Source organism: Uncinocarpus reesii, genomic scaffold (genome assembly GCF_000003515.1).
Source record: "Uncinocarpus reesii 1704 scaffold_2 genomic scaffold, whole genome shotgun sequence".
NCBI lineage: Eukaryota > Fungi > Ascomycota > Eurotiomycetes > Onygenales > Onygenaceae > Uncinocarpus > Uncinocarpus reesii.
In genome coordinates, this window is record NW_003052499.1 from 1,894,668 (window position 1) to 1,912,439 (window position 17,772).

General features: G+C 50.3%; 7 protein-coding genes across 7 annotated transcripts; 3 read left to right on the forward strand and 4 right to left on the reverse strand.

Annotated features, from left to right (window-relative positions):
* Nucleotides 1-524: 524 nt before the first annotated feature.
* Nucleotides 525-3,065, forward strand: UREG_03620 (chitin synthase D; the record flags this gene model as incomplete). Its single annotated transcript, XM_002544057.1, has 3 exons — nucleotides 525-584; nucleotides 639-805; nucleotides 860-3,065. 3 exons carry the CDS (start codon nucleotides 525-527, stop codon nucleotides 3,063-3,065), a joined length of 2,433 nt encoding a protein of 810 aa, XP_002544103.1.
* A 1,040-nt stretch (nucleotides 3,066-4,105) lies between these two features.
* Nucleotides 4,106-6,729, forward strand: UREG_03621 (heat shock protein Hsp88; the record flags this gene model as incomplete). The annotated part of the gene is made up of 5 exons (XM_002544058.1): nucleotides 4,106-4,180; nucleotides 4,428-4,459; nucleotides 4,524-5,964; nucleotides 6,068-6,379; nucleotides 6,442-6,729. The coding sequence occupies 5 exons, from the start codon at nucleotides 4,106-4,108 to the stop codon at nucleotides 6,727-6,729; spliced, it is 2,148 nt and encodes a 715-aa protein (XP_002544104.1).
* Nucleotides 6,730-7,371: 642 nt separating this feature from the next.
* On the forward strand, nucleotides 7,372-8,854 carry UREG_03622 (3-ketoacyl-CoA thiolase; the record flags this gene model as incomplete). Its single annotated transcript, XM_002544059.1, has 4 exons — nucleotides 7,372-7,448; nucleotides 7,549-7,729; nucleotides 7,794-8,370; nucleotides 8,427-8,854. 4 exons carry the CDS (start codon nucleotides 7,372-7,374, stop codon nucleotides 8,852-8,854), a joined length of 1,263 nt encoding a protein of 420 aa, XP_002544105.1.
* Nucleotides 8,855-9,001: 147 nt separating this feature from the next.
* UREG_03623 (uncharacterized protein) lies at nucleotides 9,002-10,042 on the reverse strand (the record flags this gene model as incomplete). The annotated part of the gene is made up of 1 exon (XM_002544060.1): nucleotides 9,002-10,042. One exon carries the CDS (start codon nucleotides 10,040-10,042, stop codon nucleotides 9,002-9,004), a length of 1,041 nt encoding a protein of 346 aa, XP_002544106.1.
* Nucleotides 10,043-11,402: 1,360 nt separating this feature from the next.
* On the reverse strand, nucleotides 11,403-12,788 carry UREG_03624 (uncharacterized protein; the record flags this gene model as incomplete). The annotated part of the gene is made up of 2 exons (XM_002544061.1): nucleotides 11,403-12,536; nucleotides 12,597-12,788. 2 exons carry the CDS (start codon nucleotides 12,786-12,788, stop codon nucleotides 11,403-11,405), a joined length of 1,326 nt encoding a protein of 441 aa, XP_002544107.1.
* Nucleotides 12,789-14,241: 1,453 nt separating this feature from the next.
* On the reverse strand, nucleotides 14,242-15,228 carry UREG_03625 (uncharacterized protein; the record flags this gene model as incomplete). The annotated part of the gene is made up of 3 exons (XM_002544062.1): nucleotides 14,242-14,371; nucleotides 14,429-14,868; nucleotides 14,926-15,228. 3 exons carry the CDS (start codon nucleotides 15,226-15,228, stop codon nucleotides 14,242-14,244), a joined length of 873 nt encoding a protein of 290 aa, XP_002544108.1.
* Nucleotides 15,229-16,465: 1,237 nt separating this feature from the next.
* UREG_03626 (uncharacterized protein) lies at nucleotides 16,466-17,566 on the reverse strand (the record flags this gene model as incomplete). The annotated part of the gene is made up of 2 exons (XM_002544063.1): nucleotides 16,466-17,415; nucleotides 17,545-17,566. 2 exons carry the CDS (start codon nucleotides 17,564-17,566, stop codon nucleotides 16,466-16,468), a joined length of 972 nt encoding a protein of 323 aa, XP_002544109.1.
* Between the last annotated feature and the right edge of the window lie 206 nt (nucleotides 17,567-17,772).

Genomic DNA, 17,772 nt, shown 5'->3' on the forward strand with positions numbered 1-17,772 from the left:
TTTTCGCGGAAATTGCAGTCTAGACATATTTCCTGGTTGCTGTTGCCTGCAGTTAGAGAACTCATTGCAGGTCAATAGAACATCATTGCTTGTCTGATAACACCGACAGTCCAGCAGTTAAGAGGCCTTCCTCCCACAAATCCTTAATGCTGTTATAGGATTATTCAAATTTTATTTGGTATCTTGTTGCTGGCGCGATCTGTTCCAGGTGTCATCGTCCACTAGCTCACGCCTGCACAGCTATTTACCTCTTGCCTTAGCAACCACTCACGCGCAACCCATTCTTCAGCTATGGACCAGCTTTGCAGATTAATTCTCTGATATTTGGTGACAACTGCTGCAATAAAATGACAAAGGATCTGTTACTGCCTTCCTTGATTGACAGTGAACCTTGGTCTTCGCCGTTGTACGCGATTCTCCCACCACAACTTGACTACACTGTTCTCCGAGACTCAAGCCTCGTCGCAAGGCTCTCTCTTCCTTTTTAAGGCTACACCAGGCTCCACAGCGCGAGGAAGATCATTATGGGACTACTAAGTAAGGCGGCGGCCTACCACCCGTCGACGGAATTCCGCACTCAAGATGTAAGTCAAGCAGGCCATTTTGCCGCATTGTGGTACCAAGCTTACTGTTTCTAGAAAATATATATCGGGGTCATAGGCCCTGTCATGTGCGCCGCTGTGCTAGAATGGTTTCTTTGGATTGCCGCCTTTATCTATTGCTTATACAAGGTATACGTCAAAGCGGATCACTGGAGTGTAAAGTTGATGGCTGTTGTAATGGCAGTTGCGTTTACCGCCCTCCGGTATGTCAAGGCGTTGCTATCTATACTCGCTAAAGCTGACATTCAACCTCACAGCGGTATCTTTCTTCCAGTCATGCTTGTTACACTCCCTCTTCCATATACGATTACACGACACTTCCCGCCACGTCTCGTTTCGTTTTTACAATGGTTCGCATTTTGGACATTCGCCGTTCTTCTCATCATTCCATGGCTTTTCTGCGTGTATAGGCTGGTGACAAATTCACTAGGGCGGAAGAAGCGTATAAAGGAAGTTCTCGACGTTCGAACGGCCCCAAAGACTGTCATTGTGATGCCGGTCTACAAAGAGGAACCCCCAGTATTGATAAAGGCAATCAATTCTGTGGTTGAGTGTGATTACCCCGTTGAGTGTATCCACGTTTTTCTTTCGTTCGATGGCGACCAGGTGGACGAACTTTACCTCAAGGTTGTGGAACATCTAGGAGTTCCGATAAACTTGAAGACGTATCCACAGAGCATTGACGTGACCTACAAAGGCTCTAGGATAACAATCTCCCGGTTTAAGCATGGTGGAAAAAGACACTGTCAAAAACAAACCTTCCGACTCGTCGACAAAGTATACGAGAACTATCTCCGACGAAACGACAATTTATTCGTTCTGTTCATTGATTCGGACTGCATCCTTGATCGGTACTGTCTACAGAATTTCATGTATGATATGGAGTTGAAACCTGGAAGCAAGCGTAACATGCTGGCTATGACTGGTGTCATCACGTCGACAACGGAGAAAACGTCCTTGATCACTTTGCTGCAAGACATGGAATACATACACGGACAATTATTTGAACGATCCGTCGAGTCGGGTTGTGGTGCAGTAACATGTCTTCCAGGCGCACTCACGATTTTACGCTTCTCCGCCTTTCGGAAAATGGCGAAATATTACTTTGCGGACAAAGCGAGTCAATGCACGGATATCTTTGACTTTGGCAAATGCCACCTCGGTGAGGACCGCTGGCTCACGCATTTGTTTATGATAGGGGCAAGGGAGCGGTACCAAATCCAAATGTGCACCAGTGCGTTTTGCAAGACTGAGGCCGTCCAGACATTTAGCAGTCTCCTCAAGCAACGGAGGCGTTGGTTTTTGGGATTCATCACTAATGAAGTCTGCATGCTTACCGATGCTCGACTTTGGTTTCGCTACCCGATTCTCTGCCTCATTCGGTTTATGCAAAACACCATAAGAACCACAGCATTGCTGTTTTTTATCATGATAATATCTATTATGACGACGTCGAACCGGGTTGAGAATCTGCCGGTGGGATTCATCGCGGTCTCTCTTGGGCTGAATTACATGCTCATGTTTTATTTCGGGCTTCGACTACGGCGGTTTAAAGCTTGGCTGTACCCGATGATGTTCCTCCTGAACCCGTTTTTCAACTGGCTTTATATGGTTTACGGCATTTTTACGGCAGGGAGGCGGACTTGGGGCGGGCCACGGGCTGACGCCGCAGAGGCGGATTCAAACACGACGCCCGCCCAAGCCGCAGAGCTGGCAGAAGAGCAGGGCGATGAACTCAATGTGAAGGTCGAGACATTTACCGCCGTCCCCAAACCTCAAGAGAGTGTCCCCGTGCATCCGTCTCACGGGATTGAGGGTCGCTTTGCTCCGCCAGAATTGAATTCGGACGGGTACTACAACAACGGGAACATATCAGGACTTTCACTCCCTACGCACGTTCGCCACAATCCGATTCTGCCGCATATTCCCTTGCACCCACGAGATTCGTTTCTTTCGGAATTCACAAACGGATCAGGGAATTCTATCTGCTGGCCGCGGAGGGTCGAAAGTATCATTGCGGATGAGGAGGTGGACCAGGAGGAAGTCTACATTACTACCGAAGACCAGCAGAAGATGCAGCTCGCGCGACAAGCTCGATCGTCCAACGCGGCAGTCGATGGTGTGCCTTTTGATTCCGTGTCAGATCAAGAGAAAGACTCCATCTCGCGGGCTCTAGGACCGTATACTCCGGATAGGCGGTCCAATGTACACGAGCGTCAGTCCCAAAGCGGTGCTTATGACCGCCTGTCGTTTGACCGGGCCAGACGACCCCGCGTTGGACAAAGTCCGCTACGAACAAGCAGCGCGGCTGAGCCAGAGGACGAAGAGAGCGGAATTGGGCGTGCCATAACGACACCCGATGTTGCTCGAACGAGAGACTCATCTGCTCCTGAAGGGGAATCCGGTAGGAGGGAGCGACGACGACTGAGCAAGACCCCACGGGAGCCACAGGATATGGTTTGAGATGAAACGTGTAGATAGCAGTGATTCCCTGGTTTCTTTTGTTTTGGCCCTATCATTTTTCCCCCGACAGGGACTGGGTGCTTGGGAAGACTGAGCATTGGATCGCGGGATCAGGAGTTTGGGCGGCGGTTTGCGGCACTAGGTATGGGAGTTTAACAAAACGGCATGGGTGACGATGTGACGAAGTAGATGGTCCAGTATAACAATCAGACTTGAAGTTGCCGCTCTTCCTCGTAGAACCAACGCGCGCATGCTCGACGGTGGAAAGCCATCGAAAGCCCGTCGAGGCGCCAGAATGTTCGATGTGGCGCCAAGACAAAATCAGAAGCAAAAGAGGGAAAAAGTTAAAAGAAGACAAGTGACGACACGCCAGTATAACCACTGGATATCGTCTGTGCAACAGCTAGAAGAGAGAGCGAGAAGCAAATCAACCCTGTCCAAGTGAGTGCGCCTGTTTCACCTGCTGCCGTTGTTGGTTGTTTGCCTTGCGAAATCATTGCCATCCCCCTCCTTGCGGCCCGATCGTGTCAGAAGCGGGCGCTTCCCAAGTCGCAGCGGTTGGCCCCATTGGCTTCTGAGCCTTCTGCGCCGCAGCCCAGATTGCCCTGCACCGTAGCGCCGCTTCAAGAGAAGGAGAGAGCGAAAAGACATATTAAAACGACGGGGCTGCTTGTCTCTTCCTTCGTCTTGTTCCCTCATCCTCACTTCTCCCTCCAGACCCACGTTCAGCTTAAAAAGGACCTTATCAAGCTTTTTTTTTTTTTTTTTGGGCGAATTTCAACCCACGCAACCACCACTTCTTCTGAAGAACTTTTGTATGAAATCCACCACAAATCCACGCTGCTCTTGCAATTATATTTGAAAGTCTCTGCTTTGCTCTATTTTCAATACTAACTCGAGTTATTTGCTAGATTCTATAGCATCTCACAAAGGCTTGTTGCCTAGCGATCACTTTTTCGAATTTCGTCGTTCAAGAACCCCACCTTTGTCTCTTGCGCAGCCGAACATAACATTTGGAAACCAGTTTCCCCCCAGCCACCATGAGTGTCGTTGGCATAGATTTCGGCTCGATGAGCACCAAGATTGGTGTTGCGAGGAATAAGGGCATTGATATCGTGGGTACTCCCCCTGTTTGCTTCGCTTCAGTCCCCCCCGCCATCCCCCCCAGCTGTCGGACCTGTGTTGCCTGGGCCTTGTCTTTTGCATCCCTGCTGTTGAGCTCTGCGCTTAGCTTTAACCCGGTGTCTATGTCTACTGCTGGGGGGTCCATGGCGGTTTTCTGTGGTTTTTCTTTTGGATTCACGTTGGAGTTTTGCCGTTCTTCTCTCACTGACCAAGGACTCTCCATGAGGGGCGATTTAGATCACAAACGAAGTTTCCAATCGATCCACTCCGTAAGTTCCTACCTGGTCTACTCTGTCTCTTCCGGATTCGCTGACGGATGTCTCAATCTCGTAGATCGTTAGTGGCATTTGGCCCCAAAAACAGATTCCTCGGTGAAGCCGCTAAGACCCAAGAAATTTCCAACTTGAAAAACACCGTCGGTTCATTGAAGCTCCTTGCCGGTCGATCGTTCAAAGATCCCGATGTGCAGCTGGAACAAGAATATAACGCCGCGAAATTGGTGGATGTCAATGGCGAGGCTGGTGTTGAGGTCTCCTATCTTGGCAAAAAGGAGCAGTTCACGGCCACCCAGCTTATTGCGATGTACCTGAGCAAAATCAAGAGTACTGCATCCAGCGAACTAAGACTCCCGGTTTCCGACACCGTTATCAGTGTTCCTCCCTGGTTCACCGATTCTCAGCGAAGGAGCCTCTTGGATGCTGCCGAGATTGCTGGGCTAAAATGCCTTCGTTTGATTAACGATACTACCGCCATTGCTCTCGGATACGGCATCACCAAACTTGATCTCCCCGGCCCTGAAGAGAAACCAAGACGCGTGGCTTTCGTGGATATCGGTCACTGCAATTACTCCTGCGCTATTGTTGAATTCCGCAAAGGAGAACTGAACGTCAAATCAGTCGCATATGACCGTCACTTTGGAGGTCGATATTTCGACAAAGCTCTTGTTGAACACTTTGCCAAAGAGTTCAAGGAGAAATTCAAGATCGACATCAAGACCAATCCAAAGGCGATGGCGCGAACCCTGACTGCCGCCGAGAAACTGAAGAAGATTCTCTCTGCCAATGTCTCTGCGCCACTAAGCATCGAATCACTGATGGATGACGTTGATGTCCGGTCGTTTGTGAAACGCGAGGAGATGGAGGATATGGTCTCTTCTCTTCTCGAACGTGTAAATACTCCTTTGGAGCAAGCGCTGGCCGATGCCAAGCTTAAGCCTGAAGATATTGACAGCATTGAAATGGTTGGCGGCTGCACACGGGTCCCCATTATCAAGGAGAAGATCAGTGCATTCTTCGGAAAGCCTCTTTCTTTCACCCTGAACCAGGACGAAGCCGTCGCACGCGGCTGTGCTTTCAGCTGTGCCATCTTGTCTCCTGTGTTCCGTGTCCGTGACTTTTCCGTACATGACATCGTCAACTACCCTATTGAATTTATCTGGGAAAAGTCTCCAGATATTCCTGACGAAGCAACCGCGTTGACCGTTTTCAACAAGGGCAATGTCATGCCATCCACTAAGATTCTGACCTTTTACCGCAAACAACCATTTGATCTCGAAGCCCGTTATGCGAAGCCAGAATCGATCCCTGGAAAGCCCAACCCCTGGATTGGCCGATTCTCCGTCAAGAACGTCGTTGCAGAACCAAACGACGAGTTCATGGTTTGTAAACTCAAGGCAAGACTCAACTTGCACGGCGTGCTCAATATTGAATCCGGTTATTACGTTGAAGATGTCGAGGTTGAAGAGCCCATCCCGGAGGAAAAGAAGGAAGGCGATGTAAGTATACAACTTTGAGTTGTGATCCCCTTGCTGACTTGTTATTTTTTCGCATGATTCAAAGACGAAAGTTTTTTCTAACCTGAAGAAACTCTTTAAACAGGCCACGGACGGTGATGCTGCCAACGGCGAAGCCGAGAAACCAAAGACACGCAAAGTCAAGAAGCAAGTTCGCAAGGGCGATCTCCCCGTGGTCAGCGGCACCGCTTCGCTTGACAAGACTAAGCTGGATGAATACACCGAAAAGGAGAATAACATGTTCATGGAAGATAAGCTCGTCGCAGATACCGAGGACAAGAAGAATGAGCTTGAGTCCTTCATCTATGAGATGAGAGACAAGATCGACGGTGTTTACGCTGAATACTCCAGCGAGGAGGAGAAAGAGAAAGTTAAAGCCAAACTCGACCAAACAGAGGTACGTTTTTAGAGCAATCTGTTGTCGCTTGGAGCACGCAGCATATACTAATGATTTTTTAGGATTGGCTGTATGATGAAGGCGAAGATACCACCAAAGCGGTTTACATCGCCAAGATGGACGAGATTCGCTTCCTCGCCGGGCCCATCATCCAGCGTCACCTTGACAAACTTGAGGCGGAGCGTCAAGCTCAGGAAGAGGTTCTCGCGAAGAAGAGAGCCGAGGAAGAAGCAAAGAGGAAAGCAGAGGAGGAAGCCAAGAAGAAGGAAGCTGCTGATACTGAAATGAAGGACGCCGACGCGGAGCCAAAGGCTAGCAATAATGATGTTGAGATGGAAGAAGTCGAGTAGAGCCCTCAGAAGAGTGATTCATGATGATTAATAATTGCCGATTCGCAGTTTTTGAAGCCCCTCTGTGTGCATGATGAAAGCTCAAAAAAGTACAGTTTTACCAGCTAGAAGCCCATTTGATACTTGGAAGATTGGCCGCCGGGGTTCTCCAGTTTTATGATCAGGTTGTTTTAGACATGAATTAGAGCAATGGACGATCCAGCAGTTAGTTTGTTTGACAGCATTACTATTTCGCGCCTTTTGTAGTCATCATCGTCTTTGTCTTCTGCAGCATCATTCTGGCAATGCATTTTGCTGCGGGTGAAGCCTTGTCTCCAACGGGGAGATGCCTCGGCATCCAGCAACCCCATCATCCGCAAACCAACAAAGTCGGGAATCGGCTCGGCTGGCCAATTCGATGCGCGCGTACAAAAAGCCGAGTCTGTCGCTCGCGAGCGTTTCTTTCTTTTTATTAATCCGTTCTCACACATCTTCCTCTCTTTTTGTCGGACTTGTCCTCTTCTCTCATTCAAAGTAATTATTCGTTGGAAACCGTGAGTTGCCCCCGTTCCCATTCCAGGTGCCCTCAGCGCAACGATTGGTGGTTACGGAAGGCTGACGGTGATAAGCAGGGTAGATTTTATTTTATTTTAATTCAGCGACATGGCTCTTGAGAGATTAAACGCTGTTCTTCAGCAGCTGAAGCCCAGTACGGGTGGCAGTAGCGTTGTCAGCAAGCTGTAAGTACCACTTGGGGGGAATGCTTCGAGAACTCCAGAGCAACCTAGCTCTATGGATCAAAAGTCCTACTTCCAGCTGCTAACGTGGAAATGTTTATAGTTGCGAGAAGAACCCCGACGATGTTGTCATTACCGTCGCTGCTCGAACTGCCATGACAAAGGGCTTCAAGGGTGGATTCAAGGATACTGATCTCGATATGCTGGTCTATAATCTTATCAAGGAGGTGCTAGATCGCTCGAAAATCGATCCTAGCTTGATTGAGGATGTCTGCTTGGGAAATGTAAGGCAGAACATCTTGCCTTGTTAATCGACCGTACTGATCCCCTGCCCTTTTTATCATTCAGGCTCTTAACGGCAAAGCATCATACATTGCCCGTACCGCGGCTCTCGCGGCTGGCATCCCCCACACGGCCGGTGCTGCTGCTGTCAGCCGATTCTGTTCTTCCGGCCTAAAGGCCATCCAAGACGTGGCCTACCAGATCTCTCAAGGCTCTATCGAAGTCGGTATCGCCCTCGGCGGCGAGTCCATGTCTCGTTCGCCCGACCGAGGATTCGAGCCTGCTGAGAACGAGATCATGAAGAACCAGGAAGCTCAAGACTGCACGCAGCCCATGGGCCAAACATCCGAGAACGTCGGTGATGATTTCAACATTACCCGTGAAATGCAGGATCGTTACTCTGTGGAGTCTTTTAGAAGGGCGGAGGTTGCGCAAAAGTCGGGCTGGTTCGATGATGAGATTGTGCCGATCAAAACAACGATCAAGGACCCAAAGACTGGCCAGGTGAAGGAAGTTGTCATCTCTCGGGACGAGGGCCCTCGATACGGCACTACTTTCGAAGGCTTGAGCAAGATCCGCCCTGCCTTCCCGCAGTTCGGAAACAAGACCACTGGTGGCAACGCCAGTCAAATCAGTGACGGAGGTGAGTGTAGTCATCATTCTTTGAACAATCCCTGGGCATGAACTCACAGCTGCCAGTCGCTGCGGTGCTCCTCATGAAGCGCTCCAAGGCCATCGAACTGGGCCAACCCATCCTGGCCAAATTCGTCGGAGCCACCGTTGCTGGTGTGCCCCCAAGAGTCATGGGTATCGGCCCGACCGCCGCCATCCCCAAGCTGCTCTCGCAATTCAACCTGCGCAAGGAGGATATCGATATCTTCGAGATCAACGAGGCCTTTGCCTCCATGGCAGTCTACTGCGTGAACAATCTTGGTCTTGACCACGCCAAGGTAAATCCTCGCGGTGGCGCTATTGCCTTGGGCCATCCGCTTGGATGCACCGGCGCGAGACAGGTGGTTACCATTCTAAGCGAGGCCAAGAGAACAAAGGCAAAGGTGCTTGTGACCAGTATGTGTATCGGAACAGGTCAGGGTATGGCTGGTCTGCTCATCAATGAGCAAAATTAAAGGAGATTAACCGCGATGTTGATGATATAAAATTGCTGATTGACTTGATCTGTTCTCGTTGAATGAAATTTCATTTGAACAATGCCTTACGAAGCTATATACACCAGATTTACATAAATGCCATGGTATCATATGCTCACAGATGGTTTACTCTTGCGTGCTATTATTTCCGTCTTCTGCACTTTTCTCTTTAAATCTGGTAGCGCGGGATTCCGCTGCTCTCGCCAAGATCTCCCGCCGAGTCAGCCCCGTCCCCGCTCCTCCGCCCAGCACAAATTCCCCGCCAGTCCAGCCCCCATGATCCATCACCTCGCCACCACTTTTCATCTCCTCCCAATCCGCCGGATTGTAAAACTCCTCTTCCGTTAGCCGCTTTCCACCTTTACCCCAGTAGTCTGCACTCTCCACCTCCTTTTCAATCTGCGCCGTCAAATTCCAAAAGTCACGATCATGCTCACTGTGCACGCAATGCGCCAGTTCATGGCAGAGCGTTTTGCGAATAGTTCGATAGTCTCTGTATCCGTCGTACGCATCCGTGCGCAGTCGCAATTCTATAGCCTCTCCTTTGTTTCGGTTTAGTCCCAGAGTCCGAGATGAGAGGGTTGTGTGCTCGATGGGGTTCATTTCTGTCAGGAGGGGGACCGAGAATCTATGTTTGGCCATTGCGGAACGGATTCCTGGGTCATCGCGGAGGCGGGCAAGGTATGCGAGGCTGCGGTCAGGGTTAGGGAGGTAGGGTAGCGGAAGGAGTCTGTGGAATGTGTATTGCGAGGAGGAATGGGCTTGAGTGCGCCGGGTGGACAGGGGTGTTGCGGGTTTGACGGGTGAGCTGTGGCGCTGGTGTGGTTGCCGTTCCTTCTCAGAGACGGGTTTGTTAAGGGAGGTTAACTCTGAACTTGTGCTTCCAAGTAGGGCTATTTTGAATCGGGGAGAAGATAAGGCGAGAGAAGAGAGTGGGGTGGGAGGGAATGGAGGCTTGAGAAGTCCGGGCTTTGGAGAGATCAAGAGTTTCTGGTTCTCTGGGGGTATGTCAAAGATCTGAGTTATCAGACTCGAGAGATCCTGCAGTGTTGATGATGATGTGAGAGAGAGAGTCCGAGCCTCACCACGATGGTGTATTGGGAGAGATATTGTTTCGTCCGGTGACATGTCGTGGTCCGCTTGAGGAGGCATGGTAGAATCGTCCATGGTTCGAGCGGAAACCAAAAGAACGGGTTCAGCGGCTATCAATAACTAGATAATGGCCCGTTTTACGGAGTATCTGAGTGCCGAAGCTGCTGGAACCGTGGAGAATATTCGCCGGATCAGCTAATCAGGCCCAACTCTTCGGAATCAATCTGACAAACCCTGATTCACCCTGTCATCCATTTGGCGGCCCCGGTATCCTTCGAGCTGAAAGAGCCCATTTTATATCACCAACCGGCAACCCGAGAACGGGCTCCCTGCTTAGTCATCCGGCCGTTCCAGCCTGGCGAAGACGAGATCAATCGCGATGCCGTCGACTACAGGCATCTCTCGGAATAGCATCAAATGGTGCATCTAACATCACTTTTCTCAGGCGACGAGCGGCATCTTAGTCAGTTTTGTAACCCCTTTGAATGTGGAAGAAGGACGTGTGTGATCGGACTTGGAACAGCGCTGCGGATAATCGCCCTCAGGATGAGAAGGGTCTGCAGCTGGCCTTTTCTTCGAAATACGATCTTCTCTTGTCAGTGCATTTCAACTTCACATTTCTGCCAAGCGATTCCCAGCTTGAGGAGAGCTCGAGTTCTTGAAGCCACGGCACTTGACAGGGGTTTTGATCCATGAAGGTTCATCGGGACTCCTTTTTGAGGTCCCGAAGCTGGACCGTGAGCTGCAAAGCCGCTTTTGATATGGTCTTAAATGGTGGCAGGGGTTCCCAGTAGTTACTTAAGTGTGACTCGCGAAGCAACTGAACTCCTGAATGTCCATTTCGACGCCTTGTGATTAAAGGCACAACTCTGAGGAACTGTTTCCGACGATGCCGGGAGAGCATTTTTGAGCACGGACATATCATGCTCAGATCAACCCGATTGAGGCTAAAGCCCATCTGAAGTCCATCATTTGGTGACATCAATGTTGGACCGTTGCAGGTTCAAGTCGTATCTACAAAGAGCGACGGTGCGAATCCTTCATCAACTGACAGGGATCGACCGGTTGGAACCGCCTTGACCCAATCCTATTCTTGCTATTTTAGTTAGTGACCGGGCATGTTCTTCCGAATTCCCGGTGGGACTCGTGTTTTGGAAGGATTGCCATGCTGCTGAAGATGAGCAATTGAAAGCAATTGACACTGGCCAGTGACACCCCTCCCCCGCACCGATAGATGCATACGGAATATTATTGTGAGCTTCTATCAGGATATCTAGGTTTTGGACGGGCTTACTATTTTGGGGAGAATATGAAGAAAGAATACAGCTCCCTCGACCTCCTACGACAAGAAAAGCACATTGAAAGCGGCCTGGAGCAACGCAATTGGATATCCTTGAAGGAGTGTATTAATTCTCTATTTTAAAAATTATTCTATCTACAGTAAGCCGATACAGACATAGTAGCCAGCCCAGAGCGAAGAACAGGTGTTCCCGACAGCTGGATTCCAGGCATAGAAATTGGACAGGGAGATTTTAGCCTTCTGGGCAATGTCGTAGCAATTATCACCACTGACCACCCGATGGAAAGTGTCACACCTGTTGATCATGCCGGCTTGAGTGGGCGTGGGCGTCGCGACGCCATTGCCAGGCTTGGTGGTGGTGGTGGTGCGCATGGTCGTCGGAGTACCGCCGATGACGCCCACGCAGACGTAGTAGCCCGACCACAGCGATGAACAGGTATTTCCCACAGAGGGATTCCATGTATAAAAGCTGTCGAGCGGAACACCCGCGTTCTTGGCGATATCATAGCAGTTGTCTCCGCTTACCACCAGATGGAATTTATTGCAGTTTGGCGTCATGTTGGCTTGAGTCGGGGTCGGGGTCGCGATGCCATTTCCAGGCTTCGTCGTCGTGCTTGGCGGCATGGTGGTAGGTGAGCTTCCAATGATCCCAGTGCAGACGTAGTAGCCCAGCCAGAGACTCGAACAGGTGTTTCCAACTGCAGGGTTCCAGGCGTAAAAGTCTTGCAAGGCGATGCCAGCAGCCCGAGAAATGGCATCACAATCATCCCCATCAGCCACCAAATGGAAAGAATTGCAGTTAGAATTCATACCCGGCTGAATGGGCGTTGGCGTCTCGATGCCATTCCCAGGGCTAGTCGTGGTTGATGGCGGGGTGGGCGTGGCTCCAATAACCCCGGTGCAAACGTAGTAGCCGAGCCAGAGGGTCGTGCAAGTGTTTCCAACCGCTGGGTTCCAGGAGTAGAAATCCGAGAGTGATACACCGGCTGCCGCTGCAATGGTATCGCAGCTATCGCCGTCAGAAACCAGGTGGAATGAATTGCAGTTCGTTACCATATCGGGTTGATATGGCGTTGGGGTGGCGATGCCATTTCCCGGAGAAGTGGTGGTCGGCACGGGCGCTGTAGTTTCTGGCGGCGCCGCTGTCGTGGCATCTGTGGTAGGAGCTTCAGCCGACGAGGACGTCCTGCCACTGAAATTGATCTCGACGCAGTAGTCGTAGCCCTGTAGGAGCGTGCATGTGGTGCTGATTTGTGTGACAATGGGGTTCTAACGAGTGTCAGAAGCTGCAAGAACTCCCAGGTTAAGAAGAAGAACAAGGATACTTACCCACGACGTAAATTGAGCCGCAGTGATCCCAAACGCGGATTGAACCTTTGCACAGGTAAGACCCGCGCTATACACAACCCATTTGCTGCATTGCTGCGTGGTGCCAGGTGCAGCTCTCCCAGGCGGATCGACCAAGTAGCCAGCTGCCAGAGGCGCTGCTAGGGAAGCAACAGCAAGCTGAGAAAACTTCATGGCTCGAACTTGGCTGGAGGAAGAACGCTGCTCTCTTGGAACGGACAGAGAGCTCTTCTGTAGAGGGACCGCATGGGTTTATATATCTGCATTTTCCCCTTCCGTCCTGTTCCTCATGCAAAGAGATCTCACCCTCTTGCCATCTTATGGTTACATTGCCGATTTGATGACCCATGCCAGAAGTTGTTACTTCAGCCGCAACTTCACACAGAGTGCCATCTCATCAACAGCTTGGCCTCGGTGGACTGACTGTGGAAAGCCGGGCTCATCCGAATCCTGCACGGGAAAGGAACATGGGTGGGAATCGGATTGGGAGACAAACAAGTTGAATGAGGTTTGCTGCCTGGTTTCTTGCAGCATCAAAACTGTTGGTGGCGGAAGTCAAAAGCGATCAAGTCAAGATGCAGTGCAATTGCACGACTGGGGTATCCTTGACTTGGACTTTGGCACCTCAAGCCGGGTGCCTGGGTGAAGGGAGGGATTCTGCCGGGGTTGATGCTGGAAAATCGGAGCTCAAAAAAAGGATCCGGAAAAATTGTTGATCACAGGACGCACGGCCGTGCTGGCAGTTCGTAACTAACTTGATGGAAGCGAAACCAACACTTGGAGTGCTGGCTAGCAAGCAGAAACTGCTTGCTACAATCGGCCCATGGCATTGCGGACGGGATAGTCTCTGCAACCTCACATGGGTCCGGGTGATATGGATAACTAATGACCGTTTGGCTGCAGCACGGCAGTGAGATGGTCCAGCTCACTGAGGTATCACCCGCAATCATGAGTCACCCAGTTGTGCTGTTTCTATCCATGAACTTATGTCAAAATGATATTAACTAATGTCGCGGAATAAAGATTTGCCATCCTGCAAGGGCTCTATGAAGCTTCCTTCACTCCATGAGAGCCCGATATTATCCTCAACAACAAGACACTAGGAAATCTAGCGAGATATTACTTAAGAACAGTTTGTGGGTGTCAAGAAACCCGACTTTCTCCCCTAATAGCTACCAGCCATACGCAGATTGGCGAAATACACAACGATTCACAAGATATAGCCACATTCAGGAACTACATAGGAACAGGTTCCGGTCGGAAATCGCCAATACTGTAGCTGCTCCTAGGAGACGATGTTTGCTATCGGCGACTGGTAGTCCCAATGAAGAATTCATGCCCATAAGCTGCCTGTGGAACTTTTCAAAATCCCGGCCATCGACGTGAGGTCGATGCGCCTGAATTACAGCCCTGTTGGCTTTCTAGGTCTCCCAGCCATAGCTTGTTGAAACATGGCCTCGTGGAAAGTTTCCAAAATATATTGGCGGATGTGCGGCAGCCGATGCTCGTCGACGGACGCTTTACCAGCCAATGGCCTTCTCAAAGAATAGCTTACTAGGCTGAGCAATACTGGCTCATGGCACAAGAAAAGATACTAGTCACACAGAGCGTGAGTTGAGTTGCTATTTTAACTGATGGGCCGCCAGGATTCCTGGAACCTCCACCGGGCCTGGCCCCGTGTCCGTAATTCACGTTCGATCTTCTTCATCGTCTCCTTGTTGGACACCCATTCCTTCAAATGGGTATCCCAGTTGTGGCTGCCAAGTGGTCAGTGGCACAGAACCTGCAGGCGTTGGCGCACTAGCGTCACTCACTTCTCATACTCCGTCACAACCAACGCTTTATGTCCATACTCCTCAATCAAAATTTCGTCATACTTGAATGGGATCTTGACAGGAACGCCTTCAAAGGTGCTCTCTCTCATTGGATAGAGATCCGTGATATTATAATCATGAAAGTTCTTGCAGGATAGCACTCCACGGTTCTGGACGGGGTCCAACTCACTGAGGCCAGTGATGTCGATATAGAGCCCGTTTCGAACGTCGATCCACCGGGCATCGATTATGTTTTGCCCGTCACCATGTACTCGCTCTTTCGACCATGGATTGACGTCTAAAAGGTATTTCCGTTTCGTTTTCTTATCTGGGCTCCTATAGGTATAGATCGTCCGATTCAGGCGTTCACCCATATATGCGAGGGTGGCTCCGGTGACTTGCGTATCTACATCCCAATCCCAGGGCAGGATCTCAGCTGGCTGTCAGTCTCGACCTCTTCAGAAGTTCAGTACGTAACCAGCAGTAGCATCACTCACCCTCCCGTTCCACCACCAGCCTAACAGGGTTCCATGAGCAATCCAGGTATCCAATCCCCTTTCTCTGAAGAACTTCAAATACGCAGCCACCATATGGGTCAAAGTATCCGTCCGCTGTTCATAGGTCACCACTCCTTTAAAATACCTTAGGTCATAGTGACCAAGAATGTCGTCCCGCCCAGGCTCGTGAAAATATTTGTTCGCTTCAGGGTCCAACGCATTTCGCAGCCCTAGAACCAAGCTTGGAAGCGCAGTGGCTGTTTGACAGATAGAAATGAGGACTAAGAGCCATCTATACCTCATGACGGCCTTTTGGATTCGCGACTCAGCTGGCCGCGGTGAGATTCGGGTCCCCGGCGAACATGAGCCACGAAGAGAGCAGAATACAGGATCTCTGGCTCAGTCAGGCCACAAAGGCCGCTGCTGGCGATGGGTGCGATCTGAAACAGGCTTTTCGACCGTTTGAATGCACAGTAAAACAGGTCACGCGACACTGAAAGGGTAGAGGCTGAGGTTGCGTTGCAATAAAGAGACATCTGATATCAAATGCCGTTGTACCCTTGGGGCGGAGCGCAAAAGGGATGCTTTTTGAACATGAGCACAGCCAAACTCCCAAACAGCTGCCAATAGCTCCAAGGTCGATTTTGAATTCACAGGTCAATAAAAATGTACTAGCCTTTTCAACAACTCAAGGAGGAGTGGAGAGCAGCTTCGGGATCGGCAGCATGATTGGATGATGCCTACTCGGACCAGCATCCGCCAAGCGCCGGCTTCTCATTCTCTTGCTTTGGATTCCGAGAGATCCGCTGGGGCACTGTGGCTGCTGAGACTTTTTTGGGCTGAATCTGTGGTTCAAACTGCGTTCCGATGCTGATGGAGCTTGGGCAGCTCACCGGATGTGGCGCACGAACGTATCTCCACTCTGAAAGACCTCATACTCGAGTTCGAGCCGTCTCCTTCTTCGAAGACTTGGACGGTGATGAGACAAGACAGAGTCAAAAGCTAATAATCAGGATGAAATGTGCCATCATCGACGCCAACCCGTAGTTAGCTAGTTACTAAGCCGAGCTGCCCAGTGCCCATGAAACCGGCTGCTCAAAGCCGAGACAAAAAAAACGTTCGCTTTCATTACTCCGTACGGAGTAGCTACTTTTATTAGTTATTACTTGTTAGCAAGTATCAACAGGGTGCGCAAAATCGACCTAGAACCGGCCTAGTCAAAAAATCGACAGAGATCAATATTTCAACCGCCACTCAGACTTTTGGTGCGGCTCTGAAAGTGATTGCTATGGTCAGTCATTGGCATCCAGGACTTTATTAATTGAAAAGGCCCTCTGTACGGTACATGTGAACTGGGAATTGCCGGCAAAAGAAGGCATATAAACTAACAGACTCCTTAAAACGAGCGATTGCTGGGTGCGACACAGGGTGTCGGTGGAGCACCCAAAAAAAGAAGCAAAATGAGTAACTAGCGCAACCTCTTAGAAGGGTGTAAATCCAACCAGACATATGTCATGACCGGATCAAATGTAGCTCTGGGCTATTGTTGCGATCCGTCATTGCTGCTGATGACACTGCCAACTTCAGACCAGCTGACTGGAGTGTACATATCTCCCCGATCTCGGCCTAAATCGCTTAGCGTGCCATCTGACGTGAAATCAAATGTCTCGTTTTGGATATGGCTGAGGCTGGATGCTATCGATGGCGCAGAGGATACATCCTGGGCCCAAACGTTTTCTGCTGAGTTGGAATGGGATTGGCCGGCTGCATTCCCATGTAGATGGTCAGGGTGTGCGAAGTAAAAGCCCTCTTCTGCATGGCTCGAGGCTGGTTGCAACTGCTCGTCCTGTAAAACCTCTGGCTGGCTGTGCAAGGAAAAAGATAATTCCGATTCGGGAAATTCCGACGTTGGTGTCAAATCAACCAAAGACTCTGATGGATGATTGGAAGATATCTCTGAAGCTGGTATAAGGAGTCTAGTTCTGCCTATGTCTTGAAATAGATCACGGTGCTGTTCAGTGTTAATTTGTGGGTTGACATTGGGAATCGAAGGGGGGAAATCGGGATTTCTATTAACAAGTCGATTGGTAGCTTCACTTTCCGCTATCTCAACCCCGGTGGACTTGGATTTAACCTCATTGGTTTCGTCTGTCTCTGTAGGTGCCTTTAGTCGTCCCTCACTGTCGATAAGCGTGTCGAAACTGCTGTTGATGAGGTTGTCTCTCTGACGTTTGTGGGATTGCAGTACTTCGCGACGACGCTGTATTTCTTCTCTAGCTTTCCGTCTTCTAAGCTCAGCTTCCTCTCCTAGTTCCTCTGTCATAGAAATATCTTCCCTCTCGCGGGTGCGACGGGAGTTGAGCTCATCTCCCCAGTTGTTTAGGGTTAGTGCTATTTTTCGGCGTGAGGATTGGAGCCATTCTTGGATCTGGGGGCTCTCGTAGACGGCAATACCCGCAGCAACCAGAACAGAGATTGTGATCACAATACCTGAGAATCGAAACAAAAGGAGTCAGCTTGAGGTCGCGGGCAACGAAGGACGCGCGTCGCTTCAACGGCTCTCTGTGCTGGGGAAAAGGTGAGGGGTTCCAGAAGCGGGGGTGGAGCTGGGCAACCGACCTTTGGCTAACGGTGCAGGCATTTTGTATTGTTGTAAAGGACTCACGGCATACTCGGTCTTTGCCCTGGAGAAGTGAGAGGGAAGAATGAGGGTACCAGGGGGGCAAAAGCACGAGAAAAGCTGGCGGCGCAACTATCTTGCTGCCTTGATGCCCTTCTTATCTTATCAGCCAGGCATATGCTGACTAAGCCAATTGTTGGAGATCCGAATATCAAGAGCATCAGCCA